Source organism: Mus pahari, chromosome 14, assembly GCF_900095145.1.
Source record: "Mus pahari chromosome 14, PAHARI_EIJ_v1.1, whole genome shotgun sequence".
Lineage (NCBI taxonomy): Eukaryota > Metazoa > Chordata > Mammalia > Rodentia > Muridae > Mus > Mus pahari.
This window is the reverse complement of record NC_034603.1, coordinates 39,838,950-39,863,056: the sequence shown is the minus strand read 5'-3', so window position 1 is coordinate 39,863,056 and position 24,107 is coordinate 39,838,950. Positions and strand designations below refer to the sequence as shown.

The window sequence follows — 24,107 nt, the reverse complement described above, 5'->3', positions numbered from 1 at the left end:
CTAAGTCTTCCTCCCTCTTCACCAGCTTGCTTTTGTGTTTCAGTGTTTCATCAGAATCACTGCTGCCTACGGCTCCACGAAAGATATCTCTGTCTACAGCGTACTGGGCCTCCCTGCCTCCCAGATCTTCATTGTAGGCCGTCCCACCAAGAAGTACCAAACCCAGTGCCAGGTGTGTGAGGGCCAGGGAAAGGGGTTGGGGCAGCTCCTAATCATTCAGTTATCTGCTCATCCTTTCTTTTATTCATTCATCTCTACTGAATAATGCCTTGGGCCAGGCCCCCTGCTGGACGCACGGGAGAATCCTAGTGGCGGCAGATGTAATGGCATCTAGAGGAAGGGAAAACAGCAATGACTTGTATATAGCATAGCAGTGCCATTCAGAATGACAGAATGACGGGGCTTTGGAGATGAGCCACATACTTAGACTTTAGGGCAAAACTTGCTTCCGGGGAAGGGGGTGGAGTGGGGACGTAGGACAGTTAGGAAGAGCCTGGAGTACAGACTTAGGTGCTCAGTAGTCTACGGGAACCCTGTTACGGTAACGAGCTTCCCTGCTACTGGTTTTGGGGTTCTGGAGAAGCTGCAGACGCTCACGGAGGATGTCTTAGGGAAGTGGCGGTGCCAGGAGACAGGGTCAGATGCTAACCGGACGCTTGTTGCCTCCACAGTTCCTGAGCGAAGGCTACGCAGCACACCTGGCGGCACTGGAGGCCAGCCACCGCTCTCGGCCCAAGAAGAACAACTCGCGCATGATCCTGCGCAAGGGCAGCTTTGGGCTGCATGCGCAGCCGGAATTTCTGCGCAAGCGCAACCACCTGCGCAGGACCATGTCGGTGCAGCAGCCGGACCCACCGGCCGCCAACCCCAAGCCCGAGCGGGCGCAGAGCCAGCCCGAGTCCGACAAGGACCACGAGCGGCCGCTGCCCGCTCTCAGCTGGGCGCGTGGGCCCCCCAAGTTCGAGTCGGTGCCCTGAGGGGTGGGCGGTGCTCAGTACAGTGGGCGCAGCTAGGCGGCCTGCAGGGATGGGAAGGGTTGCCTTCTCCCTGACACAGGCGTTTTCCTGCTTTTTCCCTCCCGTGTCTGTCCAGCAGTGTCCGACCAGAGCAGGGAGGGACCTTGCCCTGACATTGGGGAGCTCTCTGGGCTGCGATGGGGTGAAATCCGGGGTGTCTCAGTGAAGTCGCCGCCGCCTCCCCACTCCTGTGCCCGCAAGCTGGAGTCAGGGGTAATGTTTGTGTGTGACCCTAGGGCCAAGCCTGCCTGTGCCAGTGTTTGGTTAAAGTTGACCATCTTTTTGCGTGCTAGGTTTCTGTAGCCGCACTAGGCAGGCTCTAACAAGAGAAGCCCCTAGCGCTGGCTGGGCACGCGGCCAGGCGGGTGGCCAGTTGCAGGTACAGCAACTGTCTGTAGAGGAGTGAGTAGCATTTGTCTGCCCTCCTTGTGATATTAGGACACCACTTTGGGGCTGTCTTATGACACAGAGATCACTTTATGGGAGAAGATATTCCCTGGGTCCAATCGATGTATGTGGAGTTTGTCCACAATCCTGGGGACCGGGCCTGGTGCTGACTGTCTTGCAGCTGTCCTGTCTCCTTTCTTGTTCTCAGTATCCTTATTCTCCTGTGGCCCTTGAAGACAGTTCTCTTCCCTGTGCCGCTGTGGACTCCTCCCATTTGGTCTGGCTGTGTGCCCTGGAGTCTGGAGCATAGCTCACTCTTTGGGCCCTGCCTTTTTTCTGTAACTAGAGGGGGGCCTCCTGACTGAGATGGGAACTGGGTTTGACTCCTAGGCTGCCCAGCATTTCTGCTCTCTGGGGCTTTTCAGCATACCCTGTGGGCCTCCTCCTCATCCCAGCCCTCCCCGTCCTTGGAGAGGGGTTCTCGGGGGTGGGGCTGAAAGGGAGTCCAGCACTTCAGAGGAAGGAAGTCCCTACTTCATGGAGAACAAGTCGATTTGTATAACACAGAGGGAAACCGAAACGGTTTCCCTCCACCCACAAAAGGTGACATCATGGCTGCCCTTCCCATAGCTCTGTTCAGACTCACGGTTCCCTTTAGGTTTCTGGAATGCACAGAGCTGAGATCTTGGGTTCTGGAGGTTCATGGAATATTGGCTCAAACCATTGTATTCTCTTCCTCTCCCTGGCCACTCAGTTTGGTTTGAGCCTAGAACCTCCTCTAGGGTAGGTAGACCCCTTAGGGTGGTGGCAAGGGTGGGCGTGTCTCCTTGCTGCCAAGCCCTTGGCCTTGGCACAGGCCTCCCCTTGCTCTCCCGCCCAGGCTGATACCCGTTGCATGGCCGCCTGGGTGTCTTGGGGCTCTCTGGGCTGCCACTGAGGCCAGGGCCAAGTACCTGTGTACACTGCAGGCACATGCCAGCCCAGTGTCGCTTCTGCTCAATGTCTACCTCTTGCAGCTCCCATGCAGCCAGTGGTGGCTGCTGATGGGGGTCACTGGCACCATGTTGTGAGTTGCCCAGCAACCTGGGTGCCTCCTTGAGGCTGGAGGGGGGTGCAGGCTCCCAGTACCCACCCTGCTCTTTCCACTCAAATGTCTTCTCCAGCCTGCCAGGTCCTGTCCCCTTTGCCCATCCTGTCCCATCTGCCAGCTCTCCACTGCACCATCAGCACTGCATTCAGCAAACGAAACCCAGCACTGCCAGGGGGGCTGCAGAGCAGGCAAGATGGCATGGGACCGGCTTCTGCTTCCTCCTCCTATCCTGCCTCCTAGAAATTTACACCTGCCTCCCCACATCCCTCCTAGAACTTCATACCCACCCCTGGCCCCCCAAATCATCCTCGCCTCTCTTTTGGCACCAGCTCATATGGCGTAGGCACCTGAATCCCAGTCCTTTCCCTTAAGTGCTGTGATTTGAGTTTAGAACCCCTTTCTCCCCGAGTTCTCCATCTCCGCTCAGCAGGAGCCACTGAGTCTAACTTTCAAATGATAAATAATTCCACCTCTTCCTTCTCTGAGGACCCCTCAGGCTGAGTGCTCGTGTGAGGGGGAACCCCCCAGGGAGACCAGAGCCTGGGACAGGGCTCTGTGTGGGCCAGAGCCAGCCAGAGGCCCCCACCTCTCTTTTCGCTGCTCAGATGACCCCTTTTGTGAGATGTCACTGGCGTGCAGATGTTGCGACCACCACCCTAGGAGCGATGGCGGCCTGCGAGTACTTCCTGGCGAGTACTCTGTGCGAGATTCCTACTAGTGCTTTGTTGAGTCAGAGACAAAAGGAACCAATTCCCAGTGTTCTCCAGGAGGCGCGCTGGGGCCTCCTGCAGTGTCCCTGTGACCCTCCGTCCAGCTGTTTCTCTAGTTACCTCTAGCTCCTGGTGTGCCTGCTCTCCAGCTGCTGGAAACACGTTCCTGCTTGACCAAAGTTCCCGTGTCTGAGTGGCATGTTTGTTCTCCCCGTGTGGTGGTTGTCCTGACCTGGCTGAGGGATGCCTGATAACTTCCTTTATCCCTTGACCTGTTGTGGGTTGCTGGAGTCTGTTCTTCCAGCTTCATCCCCCCCCTCCCCCAGAGACTGACCTCTCCCTCAGGCACCGTGAGATATTTTTAAAGAAGTGAATTATTTTCATGCATTCAGACAAACAGCCTTCCTGCCTGGGTGCTGGGCTACAACATATGTATCTGAGCCCCAGGGTCCCTGAGATTACTGGGGTGCTCCTCTGTAGGAGGGGAGGCTGTACCTAATGGTTTTAAAACTGTACTTTGGGTACTTTGCAACCCAGAGCTATGCCCCGGAAGTGTCCTGCAGATAAAGCATGGCACCTATAGAAGACTGGACCCTGCCAGACCGGTGCCCCCAAGTCTGGATCTGGAGGAGGTGCCACTTTTGCATTCGGCTCAGGTGAAGCCCCACCTGGGAGGGGCACCCTGACTGTAGGAGTGTTGCAGTTGACCCCGCCTTAAACAACCAACTTTCCAGTGGAATTCCCAGGGTTCCATTCCAAGTGCTCTGGAAAAAAAAACAAAAAAACCCTTTTCTTTCCTTCTGGGCTTGGGAGGAATTTCTTATACACCCAAGTTAAACGTTTAGTACAAGTAGCAAGGCCCTGTTGAGTTCTGATCTTGTTGGGAAACTAACAGGAAGGTTGGGAAGAAATATCAGAGTTAGAGTCCACACTCTGGAAGAGATGGGGGACACCAGGAGCGGGAGGCCAGGAGGGTGGCTAGCGAGACACATTCCCCCTCAGACTCAGACCCACTGTCCCTTTCTCTCTTGTTTACTCAGTGGTGGCAGCCGGTCTGACCTTGTCTTCGGTCTGCCTGTCCCTGTGTGTAACTTCCAGTCCTCTCTGTGGTGGATGGTCCTGTGATAGAAAAGGCTTATTTTAGTCCTCATGGCTGCCTTGTACAAAATCCGTTAGAAAAGAAAATGTAAAATACCTGATTTCTAACAAGACAAAAAAAACAGCATTATGGAGTTAAAAGATTTTTACAATTGGTCTTGATTTTGATGTGAGCTGTTTTTAACTCTGAAACATTGTCACTTAAATAAAAACCTTATTTGCCTTTAAGATGCGCTCTGTTTTGGGCTAAGGTGGAAAAGCTTTTCTTATACTCTGGTTCCCTCTGAGAGAAGAACAGGGGAGGAGGGGTTAGGGGGCACAAGGATGCGCCCCAGACCTACAGTGTCAGTGTGGGGTCAGGGTATGTGCAGATGGATATCCAAAAAAAAAAAAAAAAAAAATGCCAAGCATCAAAATACGAGCCTTTATTATGAAAAACAATGTGATCTACGAAACTGACACACTGGTATCTTTTTAATAGAATGACATAGCAGGATGTCTTAAATAATTTACAAAGAGAAGAAACTGCTTTCGAACAGTGTTCCCCTCCCGGCACACCAGTGCCCCCACACGGAGCGTATAAGTAAGCTCCGTGAGCCGGAGGCTTGCAGTCTGCATATGCCTCCTCTCTTCCTGTGGGGCTCTGGGGGTGGGGAGCAGCAGGGAAAGTGGGTCCTCCGGAATCTCTGCCCTGGGAATACGGGTGGGGGGAGGGTTTTTTGGATGACTCCTGCAGGTCCTTGGTCCTAGTTTCCAGACTCAGAATGCATCTTCTGGTACATTCCTAATACGGATGCACAACTATGAAGCTGGAGAGCCAGATGAGTGTGCCCGAGTCCAAGAGTCCCCTGGGGGAACATGGGCAGCTCCCATCACCTCTTCAAGGTCTTCCTAAATAACTCTCAGACTGTGGCCAGTGATTACCAGTGGGCCCAGATATGGCTGAAGTAGAAGGGTTCTGGACCCTATGTTAGTCAAATCCTTGTTAGCAGTGGCCTGGGGATGCTGATAAACCCAATGCTGTCTCCAGGAAGTTCATGGGTTGGGTGGCATTGACATCCTGGTGGCTTGGTGGCTGGACATGGCCGGCTTCCTGCAAGGCAGAGGTTCCACTGTGTGTCTCTATAGTCTCAAGGCAGGGGATATAGGGTACTATAGGTCCATTCTCCATATTAAGAAGCTGGGAGTTGACTTTCAGTCCTCTGAAATTACAGGTTGTTAATGTGATCAGCTTTGGCTGAGGGAAGTGGACGACTCAGACACATTTAATTCTCTGTACCCACCTACCCTGTTCACTTCTTTACACTCCTGCAAGTGTGCATGCAAACTTAGATGTGGAAAAAGGAGGAGGAAGAGACTGAGAGAGATGCAGGGTCATTCATTACCTGTAGGATGTTTGCTGTCCTCATTCACGTATAAGGGAGACGGTCATGTCACCACTAGGGACAGAGAAGCGGAAAGGACTGATGACCTGGGATGCTTTATATCCTGAAGGCACATACTATGTTCTGAAAGCATAGACTAGACAAGACTAGAAGCTGTAGGAATGGTGGCAACATGGCCACTGGGGACATATGGCCCAAGAACCCTGTGTGGGAAAACAGTTTCCAAGTTCGGGCAGATTCTGAGCCATGGCTCTGGCCCCAGAATTCTGGAGTCCTGAATGGAGATAGGCCAAGGACTCCAGAGCAACCACGTGGCTTTTGCCAAGTTATGGGTAGACAGGGTATAGAGGAGCCATGAAAGGTGTTGGAGGAAGGGGAGGTCTCTCAGGAAGCAGGCACCCAGCCACATGTGAGGTTCAAGGTGATTGGAGAAGGTGAGAATCTACGACCTGGACGATTCCTAGTGCACCCTTCACCGTCATTCCAGGAAGCAGACACACAGATGGACAAGGACTTGGTCATGTGGCAGGTTGGTATTGGAACCAGCACTCTCTCTAGAAATACAGTATGGCTCAAGGGGCCCGTGGCCGTTTCACCCTGACCCCAGGATGCAGCTCACCTCTCCTCAGCCTTGATGGCTCTGTCCAGCCTTTGAGACAGCTTCTGGAGATGCTGGATTCCGGCTCCCACAGGTTCTAGGTCGCTGTCAGACTCACTGAACGCAAGGAGATGTCACAGCAGGGATTAGAAAGAGCCCCGAGCAGGGCCCAGGTGACCCTGGGGGACTGGGAAAGCCCCACTAGATCCCCCTTTGGAGTGTGACATGAGAGGCCGAGCAATGGGCAGCTATTTTACAGTTAGATGAGGGCTGCTGCTGGCCTTACACCTGGGCCTCGGTCTTCCAGGTGTCTCCCATCTAGAAGGGAGTGACACTCATCTCCCATTCCTTTTACAGCTAGGGAAACTAATGCTCAGAGAGATTCCCCCACCCCCACCCCCACCCCAGGTCCTCACCAGCATTGGGGCAGAGGGTGTGACAGATCAGGGCATTCTCATCCCAGGTGACTGAGGAGACTCGTGGGACAGAAAGGGAGGTCCTGCTGGGCTCAGATGACTACTTGCCTGGGAGAGCAGAGAGGTTCTGTGGAGGAACAGGGGCTCCGGAGTGCAGTCTCCCTCCTTAGCCGCTGACGGCGATGGGCATGCAGACCCAACTGGCCAGAGAGTCGAGGATGTCCCCCGGCTCTAGCATCCCGGTTGGCCCTGCATAGCCGAGTGTTCTTCTGGCTCAGACTGGGTGGCGGCGACCCTCTGTCTTTCTGGGCGCCCCGCTTCCTCCTCACTTTCACCTGTGTCTCCATCAGCCACTTGGTGCCACTCTGACAGGATTCCTGGATCCTCTGTGATGGGTTCATGTGAGAAGGTTGGCACAGATAGGAACAAGGTGGGGGCTGCTCGGCTCTAGCCATCCCTCCAGCCCAGGGCCGGCCCCACAAACACAGTCTGCTGTTAGTAAGCAGCAGCAACATTAAGCCAAAAGCAACAACATGACTCCCTGTGAGAGGGTACTCTCCTGCAAGACCTTCCTGAGATCCAGTGTAGGGACTCAGCAGGTAGCAGCAAGACCACTCTACATCTGAGCCCCCGGGCAGAGACTAACTCAGAGAGTGAGGGAGGCTCAGGTTCCTGGATGCCAGCTCTGGATCCTACCCTGTTCTTATTTCTTTTCCTCCCTCCTCCATCTCAGTCTAAGATACTTCAATGACAGGCATAACACTTAATTGCTCTGAGCCCTTCTATGGCTCCCAATAATCTACAGGGCTGAGTCCCAACCCTTGGATCTTTGACATGTGGCTGGGTCAAGCAGTTCTGCTCGATTTTCTTTGCCTTGGCAAACCAGAACTCAGAAGTTGGAGCAAGGCCCGAGATAAGTTCTCAGGGGTTGGGTGACCTTAGACAAGATGTCACATTTCATTGTTCTGAGCTATAGCGATGTTGAAAGCAATCTTAGGGCTCTTCCAAGTCGGAGCTAGACTTTGGCGAGGGGACCTCCCTGGGGCATCAGAAGCGTCTGCTCTCTCTCTGCACCACCAGAATGCCAGCAAGATGCCAGGGGCCACCCCCCCTCCTCTCCTTAGAGGTCTGCTCATTCTCATAGCTTCTGTCCTTTCCAGGGGACACCTGCCCACACCTCCAGCGCCAGGTTTAAAGACCTAGGTGGGGTCAACATGATATCATAACAGGTTCATCTTCTTGCCACCCAACCCGGCAACTCGTCTGATCTCCAGAACCCACACGGTGGAGGAGACCCTAGTCCTTCTCTGACCGCCAGACAAGTACCACTGCATAAGCGCTCCTCCCATAAATAAATATTAAGACATTAAAAGAAGATATCTGCTCGAAGGTTCTTGGACACACCACACACAGACACCACCCCTCAAATCTGCCCTCTGAACCGCTCGGGAAGTCGCACCCTTTCTGCTAAGCCCTGCTCCTCTGCCCTTTTCTACCAAATAGCTGACAGGCAAGGTGGGAGAATTTAAATGGGGGTCAGCACACAGGATCAGCTCCCTCACTGTGCTGACTGGTATCTCTTTATAGATAGCCATTTCCTGCAATTTTCTATCACAGGACATAGCAGGTCACCTTGCATGGGGAACATCAGTTCCTTCCATGACTTTACTCACTTACTGATTTGTTGGGAAACTATCATGTGCCAGAATGGCTGGGGTTCTGGGAAAAATGGCAAGACCCTAATCAAACCCCAAGACCCATGGAGTCTATATTCCTGGGGCCTCCCTGAGGATAGGGGCCGCCAACACCAAGGACGCTTCTGTAAACAGATGGCTGGTGGTGTCATTGTTACCTGGGACATGACACCCAAGGCGCTTTTGGCTGAGCGAGCTGCAGCCTGAAGACCTTGCTGCTCTGGCTCTGGACTTTCCAGGCGTTTCCAGGAGGGGCCATTACCGAGGTTCAGGCTGACCGCTCTCAGAGGCAGCCTCCTTTGGAATTGTCTGCAGAGGGAACCCAAGGGACCGGTCTCCGGATGACCCCCAGCAGACCGGGTCACCTCCTTCTTCTCTAGCTGTTCCTCCTTTAGGAGAGATCGTCTGCGCACAGAGGTCCTCATGCCCTGCCACTGAGACGCCATGTGCTTGGTCCAGTTTCCGCTGTCCGCTAGATCCTGGGGAGGTCAAAAGGTCACCAAAGTACTCCCTGACCGCATTCCAAGGCTCCAGGGACCTTGGGAACTGGGAAAGAGATGAAGTGGAACCTCTCGGGGTAGGCCTGTTGGGCAATTGTGGATGCCAGAAAGATGATCATGGCATCATGGTCAGCAGCTGCCTCGGTTGCAAGGCAGCAATTTGTCCGTCTTTCCATCCTAGCCTATTCCCCATAGGCTAAGCGGAGTGGCACACAGGTCACGGAGCCTCGGCGCTTACGCAGGGCACCATCAGTATGCTGTTTTCACAAATTTTCCTTTCCGGAGCAGACTTGGCAATCCAGCCAAGGCCTCGGATCCGATGGGGCGTTTGCAACTCCTAGACAGTCCCTTTGTCTTGTGGGTCCTATCCAGAGCTCCTGACCCGTTTCCCATTCCGAGCTTTCCGTGAGACCGTCCCCCACCTCCCTCCTTAATCCCCTCGGTGCCCCCACGTGCTCACCTACCTGCTGGATACCAGGACCCGAAGATCGACACCCTCTCCTAGCCCACCGCAGTCGATTTGAAACTCCGCGCGGCCCCGCCCCGCCCCGGCGCTTGCAGCCCATTGGCCCTATCAGCCATACACCGCCGCCGCCCCTGGATTTCTATTGGTCGTTTTCTCTCGTGACTCTAAATCCTGCTTTGGGATTGGCCTGGCCACGCCCATACATCGTTCGGGGACCCCAGCCTGGCTCGCCACAGAGGGGTCCAGATCGCCACCCACCACTGTCACCGCCCAGCCCGCCTCCCTACATCCCGCCTGCTTAGTCCCAGGCGGCCGTGCCTAGTCCATCTTTCTCCCAGGCTCTCTCCCTCAAGCCTCAGGTCAGGGTGCTATGCAAGATGCTGCGGGGGTTCAGGTCACCGCCACCCAGGGCACCCCTTTCAGTCCTTCACGATTAATAGTTTTGTCAGAGCGACAGGCTGGGACTTCCGAGCTTTGCGATCCTTGGGAAGTTTTGTTTCAAATTTTCCGCGTAATCCTCTTCCTTCCTGCGAGATGGCCCTGCCCCTGTCTGTTCCTCAAACAAACCACCCGACTGGCGGCGCCCGAGAAAGCACATCTCAGAGGAGGGGACAGACTGTAGATCACCCTCTCCACAGTTAGGTCGGTTCCTCTGCAGGGTCTTGCTCCAGGCATCTTTCAATCTTTCTTTCCCGTAGCCTCCCAGCAAGCTAAAAAAAACAAAACAAGAAACAAAGACGACGACAAACAACAACAACAATAACAACAACAACCTGGCCTGGATCAGGCAAAAGAGCTCATAGACTCGCAAACCTCATGCTTTTATTTTTATGGTTTTGACTTAAAATTTTTTTTTTTAATTTTTAATTATGTGTCTCTGTGCGTGCAAGTGCCTGCGGGGGTGGGGTAGGGGCGACATAGAAGAGAAAGTCAGATCCTCTGGAGTTAGAGGTGGCCGGTGAGGCGCCCCAGGTGGGTGCGCAAAACCAAACTTAAGTCCCTCTGCAACAGAAGTAGTACTTTTAGGGGATGAACTATCCCTCCTGCCCACCCCTTTTAAAAACAGGGCCTCCATGTAGCTGGGAATGGGCTCTAACTGGCCACACTGCCTCGTGCCTCAGCTTCCCCAAGATTGAAATCAAGGGGCCCGGTGTGCCACCGCAATGGGGCCTTCTAATCAGTCCTCAAAGAAGCACTTCTCTTCTTCCTCTTCTCTCCTCTCCTCAGCCTGGAGTAAGACTCCTAGAGACTCTTCAGGCCTCTTCCTGGTGTCAGGATTGTCTGACCCTCTCCTTAAACCTCAGTGTTCACCTCACAAAACCCCCTATAATAATAATGGTTGATTTGTATGTAGCACTTTCAAGCACTCCCTGTCTGTCAGCAAGCCCATTTTATTCCCAGTGCTCTGCAGCTCTGTGAGGTAGCTGGGGTGTAGAGCGACTGGGCATACACTTCACTCACTCACTGCAGCAGGGTGAAGATCCAAAGGCCGTGTGTGCAGGGTCTGTCTGTGCGACCAGGGTTGATCCCCTCACTGTTGCTCCCCAGTCCCCACCCTTTCCCAGCTGGGGGTCTCTCCCTTGACTCCTGAAGCCAGCACCCTTCTGGGTCCTGTCACCTCCTGCTGGCTACTTAAAGCCAACAGAACCAGGGGGAAGACATTCTGGCTCCCTGCTCCCTCAAGGTCTCCCCGATCTCACCAGTGGGAACTTGTGATTTATTAAACTCAGTGCTTTCTTCTTTCTTACACCATAGGGGTCTCGAGTTCAGCGTGTGTGGAGAGACGAGTATTTCCAGACCAAACCTCCAGTAATCAGAGAACTGCACGCTATCTAAACGTGAGACCCTGGCAACGAGCTGGCCAGGCAGAGGATGTGTTTGTAGGTATTTATCTTTGTGACTGTGTGTTTCTGTTTGTTTTTGCACAGGGCATATCATGTTTAAGGCCACTCTTTGAAAGAAAACACACACACACACACACACACCACACTCACACACACTTACACACACACTCATCCTCTCTCTCACACAACACTCTCTCACACACACTCACATACACACACATAGTCTCTCTCACACACACTCACACACATATTCATCCTCTCTCACACATACACTCACACACACACACTCATTCTCTCTCACACACACTCATTTTCTCTCTCACACGAACACACATGCTCACACATACTCTCTCTCTCTCTCTCTCTCTCTCTCTCACATACACTCACACACACACACACTCATTCTCTCACACACACACTCATTTTGTCTCTCACACGCACACACATGCTCACACATACCCTCTCTCACTCTCTCTCTCTCTCTCTCTCTCTCTCTCTCTCTCTCTCTCACACACACACACACACACACACACACAAATAAATCTCCCCCAATGACTGTGACTGTGTGATGTGCTCAGAGAAGCTCTATTGCTGTCACCTCGGGTGACAGCGGGTGTAGGCTGAGGTTTGCGAGCCTATGAGCTCTCTTTTGCTTGATGAGTTTGTCCCCCAGCCCCTCTCTCCTCCATGGGATTGTTTACCGGGAATCAGAAATGCGGGCTTCTCAACCTGCTTACGTTAGGCCACATTTGTGATCACAATCGGGAGATACTTGCAATGAATCAGAGGGAGGAAGAGAGTGGTTTCTATGAAGATGGAATTCAAAGTGTGGGTACGACTCAATGAAGGCGAAACACTAGGACATGAATCTCTCAAACAGCGCTTCCCTGCGCTCAGCTCCCCCAGCATCTGCTGCAGAGCCTGGCGCGTCAAGGCATCCGTAATAAGTGCTTATAATTTCTGAGCCCTTAACCACGCGTCAGACACTCGGTTAAGAGCGTCGACATTCTTGCTCCTCTGTTCTCACTGTAGGTCTAGGGAGTCGGATCTATTTTTAGCCTCATTACTGATGACGACACTGGAGATTCAGACAGGCAGAGATCCTGGGTCTCTGACTCTGAGCCCCGCGTTCCTCTCTTTGGGTCACACATCCTTGCTAAGCATCTAGAGTGTGTGCATGCATGGGATGTGTGTAGAGAGAATTCTGAATGCTTGCAGCCCTCTACCCTTTTGCCACTTGGAGCCGTAACTGGCGGACCAGGTTAATGAAGGGAAGTCTCCATGGCAACGAAAGAAGGCAGAAGAAGTATTTTCTTCTGAATGGGAAGCTGTTCCCTTCAGCCTTGCATAGAGTGGCTGGAGGGGGGCTCCACACAGGTGTAGCTCTTTGATGAGGACCAGGTGCAGGGTGTCCTCAGATGGAGGACAATAAAGCAAGAAGCCCAAGTGGGGCTCAGCTCTGCCTTTTCCTCTGTGGAGGAGGAGGGGGGAGAAGAGGGGTATCCCAGCAGCCGCCTCTCCCCTGGCTTCTGCCTCAAAGCTCTCACTAGTTCTCCTCATCCACACCCAGCAGTTACTACGTGCAGCGTGCCATGGGCACGAAGAGCCAGGGACTATGGGAAGTACACAGGGCACTGGGACCTTAGCTGGGTTGGAGGTTGGGTTTCCCAGATATGTGGCATTCTACCTGAGGCACTGGGTGGTGGTGGGGTGACGTCAGGAACACTGCCATATTCCAGGACTGACTGGAGTGAGGCTGAGAGAAACAGAGAGCATACCTAGGGTGGGGACCAGGTCAGGAGACTTGAAGGTTAGGGGAGGAGCTTAGAATGGAACTGAAGAGAGCGGGAAGTCAGCTGGATTTGAAGAGAGGAACAGGTGACTGGACATGTTTTCCAATGAGGCCTTGGAAACATTTGGAGCTATGGTCTAAACAGGCAGTGGACCAGCCCCAGGCCTCCCTTAGCAGTGAAGCCCGGCCTCTGGAATCCCTTTGCTGTGTGCTGTGACACTCTGCAAAGTAAGATATGGAAACAGTAGCCAAGTGTGAAGCATCCAGATGAGGCATGGAAGTCCTTTTCTGCCACTGTGCATCTGATCAGGAGAGAGAAATGTCCCCAAGAGAAACTGCATTATAACTCACAGAGCACTCGTCAGGTTAGGGAAGGATTCAGCAGGGATCTCAGAGTCGGTACCTGACCCTGGGGTATGTGGCCACGAAGTCGCTGGTTTCCCTGATGGCCATTCTTCCTCCTCAGCAACATGCCCCTTTAAGCTATTGTGTGGCTGGAGAGAGACGGGAGAGGAAAAAAAGTGTCTACACCTCTCCAAGGCTGGGATGAAAACAGGCCCCATGGGGCCGCCGGCACTGAGGGAGAGATTTCTATAAAGCCAGGTTGCATCTTGTTTCTGACCCTTGGCCTAGGCTTGTGGTCCTTTAAGGCAAGGGCTTCTCATGGAAATCAAGACTTTTGAGGGTGCTGGATATCCCCAGGATTCTGGCCTCCCTGGAGAAGGGAAACACCCAAGGCTATGAAGCCATGAATGTAGGGAGCTCTGGTTGGCTATTAGCCAGCTATAATGTCTCCGCGTGGCAAGGTCTGTGTTATCTCTCGGTCAATGCCCAAAAGGGACTGGTGGTGATGTGTTCAGAATCTTTCATCCACCTTAAGGCTCTGGGAAAAAAAAGCATGAGAATTGAAGCTGGCCACAAGGTGGCGCCAAACACCAAACCGACACATCACGTTTTCTCCTCTAGTTTCCCAAGGGGGTTCCGTGGGCTCATAAGCTCTGCTTGTTTCTCTGGACCCAGGACAAAGGCTCTCTAAAGGACTAGAGAGAGCGTGACCCTTTAGCCAGACCTTAGAGTGGAGGCAGAAGCTTGACACTAGGAACTTATCAATTTCCCCCAGAACTGGGGTAACTCTCTTAGTCACCCCAAAGGTAGAAACCTTCTCCCAGACCCCAGGAGGAGAGGAGCAGGGGAAATGGAGATGCTAAGAGACAGAGACTGGGACAAGGTCAGCGCTACACGTACAGGACGGGCAATGGTGGCTTTGGGCCTCCCTTCTTTTCCCCTCAGATGTCCCCAGCCATCTTCTGTTGCCTGCTTTCTTCTCTCCCTCTCCACAGAAACATCCGTGGACCTTTTTTGTTGAGGTGGCACAAAGGCAAACCTTGATGTCACTCTGGGTGTCAGACGGGGGGGGGGGTCTGCATCTGCTGAGGGATCCTGGGGAATGTGGACTGTGGGGTCTGTAGTGCCTCGACTACCTTCCTTCCGCCTTCCTTCCTTCTTCCCCCCCTGTCCGGAAATCCTCTGGGTGTCAGCTGCTGCCCTCCTCTCCGGGGGGATTATCTAGGCTTGCACAGGCCTCTCCCTGGGTGTCAGCCAGACTGTTCCCTGCTTTGGTAGGATTATCTAGGCCTGAACAAACCGCTCCCCTACCCGCAGCATGGATGTCTCTCTACTCCTCAATGTGGAGGGTGTCAAGAAGACCATTCTGCATGGGGGAACGGGAGAGCTCCCCAACTTCATCACTGGCTCTCGAGTGAGTATCTACTCCCCGATAGGGCCCCCATGGTTTCTTTCTCTGTTTCAGCTGTGCCCAGAGCACTACAGGTATCCACCCCCCCCCACCCCCCAACTCCAGCCAGGCAGGCCTTTGCTGGAATTGCCCGTCCATTACCCAGGCTCCTTTGCTCTGGAGTTTATAGACAGGCCTTTTGGGTAGTTTTCAGGGTAACTTTAGCTAAGGGGGGGGGTTAAGGAAAATTTCCAGAGCTCCAAAATGTCAAGTTAGTTGGAAGGAACCTCAGGAGTTATGGAGCTTGTCTTCTTGTGTTTGATGGGTCTCTCAGGGTGGAGGGACACTGGACATTGGAGCTTATTGGAGAAGGAATTCCTGGCACTTGGCTGTGAGAGATAGGCATAGGGTTTGCTGGAAAGGAATAGGTTTCTTGTGAGGACTCGTAGGTATGGGAGGGGAGCTGAGGTATCTTATGAGATGCGGGTGAGCTGACCCCCAAGGACAGCCCCAGTTGCCTGCTGTGGTTGGGTGACACGGCTGCTGGAACTGGGGGAGATATGTCTACACCAAAGCCCTCTGTTCTGGGGACCAGGTGACCTTTCATTTCCGAACAATGAAGTGTGATGATGAGCACACGGTGATCGATGACAGCAAGCAGGTGGGTCAGCCCATGAGCATCATCATTGGCAACATGTTCAAGCTGGAGGTGTGGGAGACACTGCTGACCTCCATGCGGCTTGGCGAGGTGGCTGAGTTCTGGTGTGACACCGTTGTAAGTAGTCTCGTGGCTCCCTCTGCACTCTGTTCCCTCACATGCTTCCCAGAGCTTTCAGGGTTCAAGAAAGTTAGGGTAAAACTCTGCCATTACAAACATGGCATCCAGCCCTTCAGATAAAGCAGGCCTTCAAGTGACATGGAGTATGTGGTTGGCTCAGGGGCTGTGGGAGCATGTGGCTTTGTATGGTAGGAGAGGGCCCCCCTTTCCTTTTTGCTCAGCATCGTAGGTCCTGGATACTCATGCCACCAAGCACATCCCTCCCCTCCCCCATTCCTCCCAACTCTATGACTCAATTCATATTTATATCTCATATAAAACATCTTTACAACTTCTTGTTTTGTGATTTGGAGGGATCAGTATTTCTTAGAGAAACTTTGAAACATGCAAAAGTCAAGGAAAAAACAAGTTGTGAGTTCCTGCCACCTATCAATCCACAACCCCTCCCTTGTATCCACTTCTGTCCAGGGAACTTTCTTCAATATCCCACATGGTGTGGGCAAATTTCAGACATCGTGCCAACTCATGCAGAAACACTAGAATTTGATACTCTAAAACTACAAGACAGTAAACAGACACACACACACATACATACACACACACACACACACACACACACACACACACACCCCACGGCATCATTATTACATCTTCAGAAAACCCAAACAATCCCTTCATGTTCTTAACTGCTGACCCATCCCTCCAGCTCTCTCATTTGTTCTTTATAAACGAGTGGCATTTCTGTGTTCAGGCAGGATCCAAATAAGATCAGTGGGTTAGGCTTTGGCAGTGTGGCCCTGTGTCTTCTTTCTCTCTGGGGTCTCCTGCCTCCTCTGGGTCATGTCGGGCACTGAGTTAGCAGTCCTAGAGAGATGCACATTTGGATTCAGCTGGTTGCTTCTGAATGTAATTGTCTGACATATTCCTTTATTTCCTGTATTTTTGAAAAAATGGGCTTTTAGCCTCGAGGGCTTGAAAAGATTCTAGCTCTTTCTTTCCTCTCTCCTTCTCACCCCCCCCACCCTTTATTTTTGTGCCAAGTTTCATGTAACCCAGGCTGGCCTCAGACTTCTAGTGTAGCTGAGGATGACCTTGACGTTCTGATCCTCCTGCCCAGCTTAGAGGTATGCACCGCCGCCTTTGGTTTATGTAGTACTAGAGAGCAAGCCCGGGGACCTGTGCATGCTGGACAAGCGCTCGACCAATGGAGTCCCACCCCCACAGCCTCTGTTAACTTCTCACAGAGGGTCCCACTGTGCCTGCCTATCTGAAGATTGAGATTGATGGGTGAGTTCAGGTGTTGGCAAGCTGAGCTGTCTATCACAAAGCTCCCCCTGGATTTTCACAGCGGACGGTAGATAGATACTCTTTATTTCGTGGGGAGCTAATGACCTTTTTGAAAGAGCAGTTTGTAGAGAGATAGACTGCATTTGAGATGTGTTCTATTAGTGTGGCGTGACCTGGGAGATCCCTTCTCCTCTTACCATTCTCTCTCCTTCTCTGTAAGTGAACGAAGACATGCCCAGGGCTATTTTGGGAACCACAGGATATGATATAAATGATCAGAGCTCACAGTATTTATAAGGCAATTAAAAAGTGGAAGTTATTATTTTGAGCTAGAATGTTGAAGATCCACACTTCCATTTTACTGAGGAACCTTACTGGGGGTAAGATTCTGAGAGAGGAAGTGACCTGCTCTGGTTCAAACAAGTCGAGGGGCAGGATCGAAGTGAGGTCCTTAGCCTTCCTGTTGAATACAGGCATCTTTCAATAAGGTCAGACCGCAGTGCCAACCAATAGGGGTGCAGTGTAACACATCACACCTGGGTGTTCCTCAGTACACAGGAGCCCAGCATCTTTTCTTTGCAATAGTCTCTGTGTTATAATTTTTGTTTAAATTAAAAAAAAAATGTGTCTGTCAGTTCAGGACTTCATCCAGTTGGCTTATTCTGTGATGGGTTAGTTTAGAACTGTCTCTCAGAGGCACCTCAACCTTGTAAGACCCCTGTGTACCGACTTCAGGCTTTCTGTTCTAGAGGGCTTTGTCACCAGCAAGAGTACCTCCCCCCAGTTATGCTCCCCGGGGTGCATATTTGATCATGTGGTAGGCTGCATGGACAGAATGCTGTCAATAAGATCTTGACTAGTTGACTGTTTTGCTGTTTGCAAAGTCCCAAGCTGCTGCTCCCTCCGGGAGTTGTCCTGTGACTCTGGTCTTTTGGCCACTTCAGCAGTCACGTGATGTACGTCTCATCGTGGGCAAGCTTTAGATATGGTGACTGTTGGTTTTTCCAGTGCTCACGGCTTTCATGAATGCTCATATGAATCACTTGTCCACGTAGACAGCCATACTTTATCTATACATCCATCTGCCCCACCCTCATCTGCCCAGGCGTGACTTTATTTATGCTTCTAGTCAACCAGTGTTCAATCAAAATCCAGACTTTCATCACTAAACCTCCCACACCTCCATCCATCCATCCATCCATCCATCCATCCATCCATCCATCCACCCATCCAAAGTTCTCCTACCCAGGTCTCAATCCAATCAATGTTCATTCACAATCAAGACACTGTTTTTGTTTTTGTCTGTGTGTCTGTACATGTACGGTCAGAGGTCATGACCAATCTCAGATGGGCAGCCTCACCTTCCACTTTGTTTGAGGCAGAGTCTCTTGTTGCTCGCTGCTGAGTACACCAACTGGCCTGTGAGCTTCGGGGGACTCTTCTGTCTGTTGTCCATCTGCCTGTAGGAGCGCCAGCATCGTAGATGCACTTCCTATCACACCTGCCCTATGTGGACTCCGGGGATCTGAACTTAGGTCCTCACACCTGTGCAATAGGCACTTTCCCTAACATACCATCTCCCTGGCACTCATAATCCAATTTTTCGCCACTAGATCTGTTTTGCCACTACCTTATTCTGTTTCCCCTTATCTCCTATGATCTCTTCCTCCTCCCCCTCCCCTTCCTTTCATTACCAAGCAATTCCTGGGCATCCAACTGAGCCTATTCTGTGTTAGGAGTGATACAGGTGGTCTCCAATCCTGGAAGAACTGAATTGTGGAGGAGCAGACCCTTAGCCCATTAGAGTGAGAGACAACCAGGGCATGGCATAGAGAACAAGGGCAGAGCACTTTGGAGCCACAAAAGGCAGAAAGCTAACTGCTCTAGAGTCTTTGGGGGGAAACTTCTTCATGTAGGTGACATAGAGTTGGGTCTTAAAGAATATGTAGGAGTTCACACGTGTGCTGACTAGTTCTATGTCAACTTGACACATGCCAGAGTCGTTTTGGAGGAGGGTTCTCAATTGAGGAAATGCTCCCACTAGATTGGCCTGTCAGGGGTATTTTCATGATTGTTAATTGTTTGGGGATGACATTGTGGGTGGTGCCACCCCTGGGCTGGGAGTGGCAGGATATTGGGTTCTGGACTCCAATACAGCTCTGAGCTCGCTTGTTAGTACTCTGTGTTTAAACGCTGCCAACCAATTTAAAAAGCAGACCTTCAGACTCAACGCACTGTTTGTGGGCAAGTGACTGATGTGCACAAGTGGGACCAAGCTGGAAATCAGTGGATGTGGCCTGAGTCGCTGCAGGTGGCATCTTCCAGTGCAGACAGGGCCTTGGCCTGCACCAGGCTCTGGCCCCAGAGCCAAGAGGAAACCATAGTTCTGGGCTCCCTGATTGGCTGAGTCCTCAGATATCCAGAGTCCACGAGTGACAGCGGTTGTGCCTATAACCTGTAGCTTGGAAGGAAGGCTCCAGGATCCCTCTTTTTCTCAAAGTTGCTGCTAGGACACTAAAGACCTGCCTTGTCCCCAACTTGTCCTTGTCTCTTGGATTCTATCCTGTCCCTGATGTCATTTTATAACCCCGGGCATGGGATCGGGCACTGGGCCTTCCAGGTTGACAGGCCTCTAGCAGAATTTAGCCTTTGTACGAGGTCCTGCTCAAATGGGCGCCCGTGGGTCTCTCCTGGAAGCAAGTTGGTGGAGCTTGTGTTCCCTCCCTTACCCTTAATCCTCAGGCACCTGCCATCTGGCTTTGCTTCTCAGAAGTCAGCCAAGGACATCTGGGCTAATCCAGGCCAGTTGGGGTGGGGAAGGTGACCTTCAACCCTCAGCTTCTCTCTTTCCTACCAGGAGCAAGGAACTAGAGTCACTTTGTAGGGGGGCCCTGAACTGGGCAATTTCACCTCTGTGGAGATGGGCTCTGAGGCTCAACTGTAAAGTTGAGGCTTAGCATGGAGCGGGCCTTGCTGAACCCCAAGGGCCAACGCTGTGCTGGATGCGGCCAGATCAGACCAGATATGCACTTGCACTGTCACATTTGATGGCTCTCTCAATCTGGGATCCTGGTCCCTCCCACTGCTGCATGCTGAGAGCCTTGGGCTTCTGAGGCTCAAGGGTTTCTTGGGGGAAGAAATGTGTTATACTAACCACAAGGCTCTAAAGAGGCAATATGTGGCTAAAAGCACAGGCAGATTTGAATCTTGTCTGTGTCATGCCTAGCTGTGCAACCTTGAGAAAGTTGCTTAACCTCTCCAGGCTCTTGTTCTACATCTGCAGCACAGGGATATCCACAGTAGCTCCTTTGATGGGTGGTGACAAGGACAAGAGGTGTGGACAGATATAAAGCAGTTGGTGGTACACCGGAGAAATATGGTTATTCTGGAGGTGTCCTGGAACATCAGGGCTCTGTTGTGAGGGGTGTGGCCTGGGCTGGGTGTGGCCTGGTAGGCTCTGACAGCTGAGGCACCCCCATCCATATCTCTACAGCACACAGGGGTCTACCCTATGTTGTCCCGAAGTCTGCGGCAGGTGGCTGAGGGCAAGGACCCCACGAGCTGGCATGTGCACACATGCGGGTTGGCCAACATGTTTGCATACCACACGCTGGGCTACGAGGACCTGGATGAGCTACAGAAAGAGCCACAGCCTCTTATCTTCCTGATTGAGCTGTTGCAGGTGGGAGTCAGGTGTGGGAGGGGCTGGCCCAGCTCAGGAGGGATGCTTCAGACCCCTATCCCATGCCCACTTCACGTGTTTTCTATAGAAAATAAGAGGCTAGTCAGGGACCCCAGCAGAACTGAAAGTTCCAAAAACAGCCCCTCCCCCACAAGGAAAAAGCTCATTTGGAACCAATGTTTGAAAACGAGTTAAATTTCATTTTTGAAGCCTTTTTACTCAGTTGGTCATTTGCTTCCATTTCTGCAAGATTTAGACCTCTTCCTTTGTCCCTGTGATTTGTGGGTTTGGACTTGGGTCTGGCACAGTAAGAGATCCTGCATGGATCTAGAAGAACCAGGCTGAAGGTCAAGGCCAGGTCAGGACTCGGCTCATGAGCAAGGTTGAGGCTCAACCTGAGGGCTGTATGGGGAAGTAAAAAAGAACAGTTGTGTCTGTACACTGAGCAAGAGAATCCCTTCCAAGATGCTCTCTGTAGAGACTACATGTTTGTGTTATTATGATGATAAATTCCCACCAGATGGCAATAAAAGTGCCTTGTGCTAACACAGTGAGTACTCATGACAGTTTTCCAACTATTGAAAGCAAACTTTCCTAAAGAAAGGAGCATATTCATAATCTGCCCAAAGTCACTGGCTTGTTTAGGGCGGGGCTGGGCTTTGCTGCTTCTTTGCTCTGTCTTCAAGGTCTTAACCATCAGCCTTCTGGTGTGGTGCCTCACTGTGGGACATAGCAAACTCCTTCAGAAGGACACTGGGGGGTCATCTTGTCTGGTCTTTGCCTGGCTAACCTGTAGCTCCTGGGCTAGGTTGAGGCCCCAAATGAGTACCAGAGGGAGACATGGAACCTGAATAATGAAGAGAGGATGCAGGCGGTACCTCTTCTTCATGGAGAAGGCAACAGGCTCTACAAGCTGGGCCGCTATGATCAGGCCGCCACCAAGTACCAGGAGGCCATTGTGTGCCTGAGGAACCTTCAGACCAAGGTGTGGGGCTACCTCTGGCTGGGCGGGCTGGGACGGAGCCTTTAGCAGCAGGTGGCTGAGCTTCTGCTCCGCAGGAGAAGCCCTGGGAGGTTGAGTGGCTGAAGCTGGAGAAGATGATCAACACCCTGATCCTCAACTACTGCCAGTGCCTGCTGAAGAAAGAGGAGTACTATGAGGTGTTGGAGCACACCAGCGACATTCTACGGCACCACCCAGGTGCAGCCCTGGCAGGGGTGAGGGGGCAGGAGTGAGGGTGGGGGAGCAGGACGGGGGTTGGGGAGATGGGGCAGCCAGGCCCCAGGCACCTTGGGAGCCCTTAGTAGTCCTTCCCTACCCCGCGAGGCATGGAAGCTTGTCTTCATCCAGGGGATTCCCACAATCCTGCAACTGCGTTGTATGTGCTTCTGGGTGGGTGATATTTTATGGAGGGAGGTGTCTGCTTCTGACTGAGGCCGGTGATCTAGTCCAGGCTCACTCGGAACTGGTGATCCTCCTGCCTCAGCCTCCAGAGCTTTACAGGTGTGTGCCATTCCACCAGGCTTTAGGGAGGTGGTTTTAAAATCGTATGCATTTTACATTCTTCAAATGTGCATATGGCTCTGTATTCCATGAATTTGGGTGGAGCAGCCAGGCTTTGAAAGGAGGCCAGCAATCCAGGGAAAAATATGAAGTCGACACTTTTCAGCAGGTCTCTGCCGGTATTTGAGACAGTGCTTGACTAACGCTAAGAACGATTAACAGCACACACAGGCTCTAAGCACCTCCACCCTTATGGCATCGAGCCTCAGTCACCCAAATTGGTCAGGTGTGAGGACAGGGTCTGATGGTGACAAAGCTTGCGTCCTCGGTGGGAACAATGTAGAGTTCTGAACGTGAAATTGGTCACAGGATTTGAGGCTGGGTGGCCGAATGGGCTTTCTGGGACTAGCTGGGTGGGCGCTGTGCACGTCTCCCCACAGGGATCGTAAAGGCCTACTATATGCGCGCACGTGCTCACGCAGAGGTGTGGAACGCTGAGGAGGCCAAGGCGGACCTGGAGAAAGTGCTGGAGTTGGAGCCATCCATGCGCAAGGCTGTGCTCCGGGAACTGAGGCTGCTGGAGAGCCGCCTGGCGGACAAGCAGGAGGAGGAGCGGCAGCGCTGCCGGAGCATGCTGGGCTAGGCTGGGCTAGTCTGGGCTAGTCTGGGCTAGTCTGGGCTAGGCTGGGCTAGGCTGGGCTAGTCTGGGCTAGGCTGGGCTAGGCTGGGCTAGGTTGGGCTAGGCTGGGCTAGGCTGGGCTGGATCCCACTGGGTTAGACTGGGTGAGGTTGGGTGGGAGCTGCGGGTTGAAGCCCTGGGCCGAGGGCTGGGTCTATGGACGGAGGCTCTGAACCCAGACTGCTCCTCTTGCTGCAGGGTGCCCCAGGGGAAGTGTTCTTGGCCGCCCGGAGGCTACCAGTGACTTCTCTGCGTTCCCACAGACTGTGGGCCACCCGTGCAGCAAGCATAGATTGGGCATCCCTGGTTCAATTAACCAGGACTTTGATGTCACTTTTGAAGTGCGTATCCGTATTAAATCACATTAAGACTAATGTCTTAGGGCTGGGGATATAACTCAGTGGTAGAGAGCTTGTTTAGCAATCCTGGAGCTCTGGGGTTGAGCTCCGACACAAATAAATAGATGCACACATAAATAAATGCATTTTGTGAGATCAAAGTCATAGGTGCCCATGGAAAATCAAAGCCCCTCCCCCAAGCCCCAAATTAACACAGGGCACAGGACAACTACCATTCCTTAGCTCAGGTGTAATAAACAAACTTAAAAAGAAAATTTTATTTGATTTTATTTGTGTGTATCTGTGTGTCTGCCACATGTGTACAGGTACCCAAGGAGACCAGGGGAGGATTTGTGAAGGTATAAACCTAGAATTACAGGTGGTTGTGAGCTGCCTTTCCTGAGTGTTGGGAACCAAACTCAGATCCTCTGGAAGAGCAGCAAATGCTCTCAACTGCTGAGCCTTCTCTCCAGTCCCGACTTAAAAATATTTTTAATTAGCACCCACAATATTTTCATTATGATGTTTTCAAATAAAATTAGCTTTTCTTTTTTCTTTTTCTTTTTTTCTTTTAAATTCTCCCCCTACTCTTTCCACCATGCCCATTTGTATTTTTCTGGTAGTTTTTTTTTTTTTTTTTTTTTTTTTTTTTTTTTGGTTGGTTTGGTACAGGGTTTCTCTGTGTAGTCCTGGAACTCACTCTGTAGACCAGGCTGGCCTCGAACTCAGAAATTCGCCTGCCTCTGCCTCCCAAGTGCTGGGANCTCACTCTGTAGACCAGGCTGGCCTCGAACTCAGAAATTCGCCTGCCTCTGCCTCCCAAGTGCTGGGATTAAAGGCGTGTGCCACCACGCCCGGCCTCCTTTTTTTTTTTTCCCCCTCTCTCTCCATCTCCACACAAGTCTCCATCGCAGCCTCTTGTATCATGGACCAGGGCTGCTTACAAATGGGGTTCCACTCTTTTCTGGGCTTGGGTAGCTGTATTTAGGGATTTCTGACTCTCTTGGTTCCTTCTTGTCACTTCATCGATAGAACCCCTCTGAATGTCATTGACCTTGGTGGCACCATTGCAGTGTTCCTCTCTCCCTGAGGGCGGGGTGTACTTCCC

The 24,107-nt window shown here is 52.1% G+C and overlaps 3 protein-coding genes across 6 annotated transcripts in view; 2 read left to right on the top strand and 1 right to left on the bottom strand.

Annotated features, from left to right (window-relative positions):
• Positions 1-4,521, top strand: part of Pitpnm3 (PITPNM family member 3) — a 90,166-nt gene extending 85,645 nt beyond the window's left edge. For all 3 annotated transcript variants that reach the window (XM_021212676.2, XM_029546396.1, XM_029546395.1), the window contains 2 exons: positions 44-172; positions 672-4,521. In XM_021212676.2, the coding sequence (XP_021068335.1) occupies positions 44-172; positions 672-977 (435 nt within the window). In that variant the 3' untranslated portion in view covers positions 978-4,521. The remainder of the gene's footprint in view (positions 1-43; positions 173-671) is intronic.
• Positions 4,522-4,707: 186 nt separating this feature from the next.
• Pimreg (PICALM interacting mitotic regulator) lies at positions 4,708-9,387 on the bottom strand. Its single transcript, XM_021213177.2, has 6 exons — positions 9,355-9,387; positions 8,553-8,873; positions 6,809-7,086; positions 6,306-6,401; positions 5,687-5,740; positions 4,708-5,394 (listed from the first exon to the last, which is right to left on the bottom strand). The coding sequence occupies exons 2-5, from the start codon at positions 8,838-8,840 to the stop codon at positions 5,707-5,709; spliced, it is 696 nt and encodes a 231-aa protein (XP_021068836.1). The 5' UTR covers positions 8,841-8,873; positions 9,355-9,387; the 3' UTR covers positions 4,708-5,394; positions 5,687-5,706.
• A 5,221-nt stretch (positions 9,388-14,608) lies between these two features.
• Aipl1 (aryl hydrocarbon receptor interacting protein like 1) lies at positions 14,609-23,264 on the top strand. 2 transcript variants are annotated; one of them, XM_021213626.1, is made up of 7 exons: positions 14,609-14,755; positions 15,327-15,506; positions 20,290-20,478; positions 21,287-21,463; positions 21,538-21,679; positions 22,423-22,615; positions 22,726-23,264. In XM_021213626.1, the coding sequence occupies exons 1-7, from the start codon at positions 14,660-14,662 to the stop codon at positions 22,733-22,735; spliced, it is 987 nt and encodes a 328-aa protein (XP_021069285.1). In that variant the 5' UTR covers positions 14,609-14,659; the 3' UTR covers positions 22,736-23,264. The 2 variants fall into 2 exon arrangements, with proteins under 2 accessions (XP_021069285.1, XP_021069284.1); XM_021213625.1 differs by lacking the exon at positions 22,726-23,264 and having other exon boundaries at positions 14,660-14,755; positions 22,423-22,671.
• Positions 23,265-24,107: the final 843 nt, after the last annotated feature.

Excerpts from the sequence above, each read along its gene's own strand:
- Pimreg (XM_021213177.2), bottom strand. The coding sequence starts at position 8,840 with ATGGCGTCTCAGTGGCAGGGCATGAGGACCTCTGTGCGCAGACGATCT. Across the intron at positions 7,087-8,552 it reads CCTTGGGTGTCATGTCCCAG|AGGATCCAGGAATCCTGTCA; the intron begins GTAACAATGACA and ends AACCCATCACAG. Across the intron at positions 5,741-6,305 it reads GCCATCAAGGCTGAGGAGAG|TGGTGACATGACCGTCTCCC; the intron begins GTGAGCTGCATC and ends CTCTGTCCCTAG.
- Aipl1 (XM_021213626.1), top strand. The coding sequence starts at position 14,660 with ATGGATGTCTCTCTACTCCTCAATGTGGAGGGTGTCAAGAAGACCATT. Across the intron at positions 14,756-15,326 it reads ACTTCATCACTGGCTCTCGA|GTGACCTTTCATTTCCGAAC; the intron begins GTGAGTATCTAC and ends TCTGGGGACCAG. Across the intron at positions 21,680-22,422 it reads CATTCTACGGCACCACCCAG|GGATCGTAAAGGCCTACTAT; the intron begins GTGCAGCCCTGG and ends GTCTCCCCACAG.